The sequence below is a fragment of the Grammomys surdaster genome, unplaced genomic scaffold (genome assembly GCF_004785775.1).
Source record: "Grammomys surdaster isolate TR1022 unplaced genomic scaffold, NIH_TR_1.0 314, whole genome shotgun sequence".
In the NCBI taxonomy this organism is placed as follows: Eukaryota; Metazoa; Chordata; class Mammalia; order Rodentia; family Muridae; genus Grammomys; species Grammomys surdaster.
Genome location: NW_021604733.1, coordinates 1,076,228 through 1,082,262, shown reverse-complemented (window position 1 = coordinate 1,082,262; position 6,035 = coordinate 1,076,228). Strand labels below are relative to the sequence as shown.

General features: G+C 46.5%; 1 protein-coding gene across 1 annotated transcript in view; it reads right to left on the bottom strand.

The window, feature by feature from the left end:
* The window catches only part of Cpsf3 (cleavage and polyadenylation specific factor 3), a 28,568-nt gene that overhangs the window by 4,585 nt on the left and 17,948 nt on the right, over positions 1-6,035 (bottom strand). Inside the window, exons 12-15 of the mRNA XM_028777759.1 lie at positions 4,645-4,753; positions 3,162-3,260; positions 2,218-2,312; positions 560-647 (exon numbers count right to left, since the gene is read on the bottom strand). Coding sequence (XP_028633592.1) covers positions 560-647; positions 2,218-2,312; positions 3,162-3,260; positions 4,645-4,753 — 391 coding nt within the window. The remainder of the gene's footprint in view (positions 1-559; positions 648-2,217; positions 2,313-3,161; positions 3,261-4,644; positions 4,754-6,035) is intronic.

Genomic DNA, 6,035 nt, shown 5'->3' with positions numbered 1-6,035 from the left:
GCTTATTCGTGTAACACAGGATTTGGATGTGCCTGGTCTGCTTATTCACGTGGCAGAGTAGCCAACCGAGGAAGGCTTAGGAAGTCCAGCTCACCTTTCTTGCCCACTGTGTGTCCCCGAGACGGGAACAAATCTGTATAAACAGGCTGACATCATGCCTCCATCGTGGGAGGCATCTCCCAGAACATGCCAGGCTGGCTCCTTGCCCAGCGGCACATCTGGAGACAGGTCAAGCTGCCAACCATGGCACAAGTACTCTCTGCTTGGGGCTCCTATTCTATTCAGCACCCTCTGAACATGAGGACAGCAATCTTCCTGAGAGATGCCAGCTCAGCTGAGCAGAATTTGAGCATCCCTATAGACAGTTCAGGAGAACTGTAACCTTTGTGGGACCGTGAGCAGACTCCTACTGTAAGGATGATGAATCAGATCTGCACTCTTGTGTGCAGACCTCAAAACCACCCACTAGAGAACAGAAGTCAGTTTAACTCAGGGCTCCACTGAGTTCTAGCTCAGAGAACCTGGAAGACATGGATGGTGAGTATGAGCGACTCTGTACCTTTCCTTATTTTTGGATTCGACTGAACTTCCAGTATCACGGTGGTCACTGTGTCTGCATACATGTCGTTAGAGGGGTTCGCCAGCCACTACAAAGAAAGATGGAATCAGGAAGGGATGAGTACAGCCACACTGTTGGAGCTCTACCCATCAGGCCGTGGGGAGCTGCTGCTCATAGCTTTGCCTGCGATAACTGACTCTCAGGAGACTGCTTTAATTTCCTTTTAATCAGCAAAAAGAAATCTAAGCACCATCTTTGTGGCAAAAAGTTTTCCATGCATCACCACTTCATTTCCTCAATTGTTTTATGGGAGAAAAAACTGACCCAAAAGTAACACATGGGACATAACTGGATTCAAACTCAGCTTCCGAAGTGCGGTGTCACACTGTGCATGACATGACCAGACAGGATATCCGTGCACGTCAAACGTTTTGTTTTGGGGTCTCATTAGTGTACTCCCACCCCACTCTAATCGGGTGTGACTACCTGTCAGCCTGTACACCTGTGGCCCATGTGTCAGAAGAGGGTGTTGGATGCCCTGGAACTGAAGTTACAGTTTTGAGTGGGCATGTGGGTGCTCGGAATTGAATCTGGGTCCTCTGGAAAAGCAGTCAGCACTCTTAACTGCTGACCCATCCTTCCAGCCCTGGGAATGTTTGTTTTGAAGAAAAGAATCCAATTGGTTTTCTGTCTGTCTCCACCTAAGTTAGCGATGTTTAGACGTCTTGGCTTTGGGTTACTTTACTGCTTATTTGAAACATGAAAATATGACTTCTTAAAGAAAGTAGCATGACTAGCTTGTTTGAGTTCAACAATAACTTTTGAGATGGGGTTTCATATAATCCAGGCTGATTCTGAACTATCTATGTAGTCAAGGGTCATCTTGCACTTGTGATTCCTCCCCCCTCCCCCATCTCCCACGTAGTAGGATTACCTAGTTTTATGTGGTGCTTGGTCCAGGGCTTCGCATGAATTAGTTACTATCCTTAGTTATTGTGTGCGCTGTACCGACAGTTCAGCTACAGTGCTGCCTCAAAATCCAATTTTTCCTCAAGACTTTTACGACATTTTTTATTTTTTAATTAAACTATAATTATATCATCTTCTTTTCCCTTTCTGTCCTCCAACCTTGCCCATGTTAACCACCCTACCACCTACCCTCTCTCTCAATTCACGCCTCTTTAACTTTTTTTTTTTTTTTTTTGATTTTTTTTTTTTGAGACAGGGTTTCTCTGTATAGCCCTGGCTGTCCTGGAACTCACTCTGTAGACCAGGCTGGCCTCGAACTCAGAAATCCACCTGCCTCTGCCTCCCAAGTGCTGGGATTAAAGGCGTGCGCCACCACTGCCCGGCACGCCTCTTTAACTTTGTTGCTATTATTTTTTCCCTGGATATATAAATAAATCCTGCTCAGCATGTACAATGTGATTTGTATGTGTATGACTTCAGGGCTGGTACTGGAAAATCAATCAAGGGACTTCCCTGGGGAAGACTATTTCTCCAGCTCCCAGAATGCCTTAGTAGCCTGCAGTTTTTATCTAGGGTTGGGCCTGTGAACTCTCTCTTCATCCTGGAATACCAGTAACCAAGTTGCTCTGATTACACACATGCTTACTGAAGGAAGCCCTCCCCGCTGTGAGGCGGTGGCTTGGCCTCACCTCCAGAACCACCATGCCCGGTTCCTGTACCACAGTGATGCTTTTGAACACCTTCAGAGCAGGCTTTTCTTGAATTTCTAATTCTTCTACATCACCTGAAAAAAGTTAGAAGATTCGTACTTAAGAGGCATTTGTTTTTATAGAGGTAGTTAAAGTAGAGCTGCTATGAACAGGAAAACTGTTAACATTTGATGGCTATGCTTTCTGTTAACTGCTTATAGCAACTGGAGACAACACAGTACATAAACTCTTACACATACTCTCAGGCACCCACGCCTTCGTCAGCAGCCGGAGAGATCAGTCTCGATGGCATCCCAGCTTTATATAGGCCTCATGGGACAACTCACCACCTCCACCCTGAGTCTAATCATCATACGGGGAAGTCCAAGTGCTGAAGACTCACCAGTTCTCAAGTGATGGATTCAGACATATTTCATGGATTTTCAATATGGCCATAGTTCTTGTTTGAGCTTAGTGCAGGGTTAGGGAAGACCCCCTCCCTTTTCTTACAGGGCAGCACTTTGCTTCAAGGGCTGCAAGGGCCTTAGCAGCAGCAAGTGCATTAGAGTCTGGGGTGTTCCTGGCTCCTTAGAGAGCCCACACCCTCTGGTTGGACAAAGAGAGAACTCTTTCATTTAAAAGGGTGAAAATGGGACACAGGCTTAGGCTCCCACTGAGGCCTTTCCAAGCCAGTAAGTACCAGGACCGGAGGAACAAAGGACACAATAAATGAAATTTTAGGTATAGTTAGCTATATAGTTAACCACTGATATTCTTAGAATTGTAAGCAATCAAAGATATTATATTATAGGATTTTTTAAAAATTATGAGAATATTTTTAAAAATTTCACTTTTAGGGATAAAATGTATTGTGTACATGGAATTCTCAGAAAATCACTAAAATGAAGTAAAAAACAAAATCAGATGAATTTCAGTAAACACACCGGTCAATTTCTGGAGTTGGTAATAGAGCAGGTAGAAGGGCCCAGTGTATGGGATGGCTTGGGTCTGTTTCACAGTGCTCATGGCCAGGTCAGTGTAGTCTGAAAAGAAAATCAGAATAAATAAGAAACTGACCAGCTGGGCATGGCGGTAAACACACAATCCTAGAACGCAGGAGTCGGAGGCAAGAAGGATTCTGAAACTGAGGCCAGCATGCACAAAGCGAGACCATGGTTCAAAACCAAAGCCAAAGAAGAAGCAATACCAAATCACACAAAAGACACCTTTGAGAAACACAAAAGAAGGATTAAGAAAAACATAGTAGATCCAGAACCCACCCCAGACCCAGCAGGATGACAGTCCATGTGTGCCACGATAGGCGGCTGTGTGTTTCCCAGTCTACTCCCTGCTCTTACCTCAGGCCACCCCCAGTTAGTCTGGTCCGGACACAGCAAAGTACCCATCATCCTTGGATGTCTCCAAGCCAGTCTGTCAGCTATCTCTGCCTTCCTTTCTGCCCAGTGTCTCTCTATAACCCTCACTATCTACCCGGCACTAGTATTCCTGACTTGAAAGCACTTGCCTACTCTCTATCTAGGGAAGTCTCTCCTTTACTGTCTCTGTGGACAGAAATGCCAGGATTAGCACTTCCCAACACTGCCCCCTCGTTAGACTGCCATATCGATGGCTAGGACTGGAATTTAGTAACTCTTCAGGGTCCAGCATCAGCCCAGAGACTGGCTGAAGAACTTGAGTTCACATAGGCTGGAGAGAGGTCAGCAGTCAAGACCACACACTGCTCTGGCAGAGGATCCAAGTTTGGTTCCCAGCACCCAGGCTGGCTCAGGCTCAACTGCCAGGTACTCCAGCTGCACTGGGTTTTGACACCTCCAGCCTCTGAAGGCACCAGCATGTGTGCATACACAATTAAAAACAGAAAAAATAAATCTTTTAAAAATTAAAGTTTTGCTGGGGGTGGGGGGTGGGGGTGGCACACGCCTTTAGTCCCAGCACTTGGGAGGCAGAAGCAGGCGGGTTTCTGAGTTTGAGGCCAGCCTGGTCTATAGAGTGAGTTCCAGGACAGCCAGGGCTACACAGAGAAACCCTGTCTCGAAAAACAAACAAACAAACAAACAAACAAACAAAACAAAAAACCCAAAAAAAACCAACAAAAAAAAAATTAAAGTTTTTTTTAAAGAGTTAGTGAAAAAAAAAAAAACCAGCACGCACATTTATTTGGACGAGAGTTATGATAGCTGAAAGGTGACTTATCTCACAGGTAAGTATCTAACTACACTTGTGACCCCTTTCCTTCACAAAACACTTCCAATTAAGTAGCACATGACAACACACACACACACACACACACACACACACACACACACACACAAACACCTTCCTCACACCACCAGACTGAGCCACTTTTCACAGATGTTCCTTATGTGCTAAGCTCAGATCACATTCCATAGTAAATTGAGTACTTACTGGAGAGGTCACAGGGAGATAGTATGTGGTAATTAAAGTTTCTTTTAACAAGGATTCCAGAGACCCGCTGGCCCTGTTCTGGCTTCTTGTCTGCTAAAAAGCCCATGACCTAGTAAAAACAGAGAACAGAGTGGTGTCAAAGGCAGAGGCTCAGGCTGTTGTCACCCAGGGTGGGTTGTGGGAGAGTGCCCCACTGCACTGGGGAGAGCATTAGTGTATGTGATAAGCAAATAGCGTCTGTGAACACAGAGTCAGTCAGGGTGGGATCAGACACTGAGAGGACACGTTCAACCACTTGGGGGGGGTTTACAAATTTCCCACGCTTGTTTGTAGCCAGTGCTATGCAGCACAGGTGTGGCCTAACCCTCACTCTATGGCAGAGCCTGGCCTTGCTCCTTGCTGCCGTGTCCATCTCCTATGTGCTGAGATACCCGGCAGGCGACACCATGTCTAGCTGAAACCCACAATCCTCACATGTAACATCTCTCTACTACACACCAGTGAGGCCCCAGGGATGGAGATCTGTCCTAGTGTGGCTGTAGATGAGCAGCCATGGAGACAGCGGTTGTGCAGGCCCACACAGAACACACTCCTGAAATGCTGGTGACCCTGCTTTATTCCAGAGAGATGCACTTGAATGTGGTGATGTGAATAAGAAGAAAATAAACGGAGCTAATGCTGTAAAAAGTTTGCTTTTGGTGGTGCTATGGCTCCACCTTAGGGGCGTGGTTAGGAAAGTTCTCAACCACCGAGCCACGCCCAAGCCGCCAATAGGCAGCTCTCCTCAATCATAACTGAAACCTCTTTTCTGTCCCCCACCCCACTATCAGGGTTTGAGAAATACATTTCCAGGTTTCTGGCTGACTGCCCAGTTCTACAGGCCTAAGAAACAGACCACTGCAGTCTGCCAGGAGCAGAGCTCAGCCAGAAGCCCTCCGATCTGGAGCAAAGGTCACCCGTGCCAAGTCTTAAAGTCTTTATGTCTATGATTCTGTAAGGGTGGCTCTCTGTCTGTCAGCTTTTCTTTTCTTTGTTACTCTGAGGCAGTTTCACTACTGTAGCTCACTGGCAATACACTCTCAACCCTCCCGTTTCAGTCACCCAACACTTGGATCCTAAGCCTGTGCCACCAAGGATATCTCTCATATCTCTCCTGGGGCTACAGCAATGGCACAGGTAAGACCCCCACTTGCTGCTCTTGCAGAGGACCCACATTTGATTTCCAGCACCCAACTGATGGGTCACAACCATCCATAACCCAACTTCCGGGGGATCCGATGTCCTCTCTGACCTCCTCAGGCACCAAGCACATACACAGTGTACAGACATACATGCAGGCAAAATTCTCTCTCTCTCTCTCTCTCTCTCTCTCTCTCTCTCTCTCTCTCTCT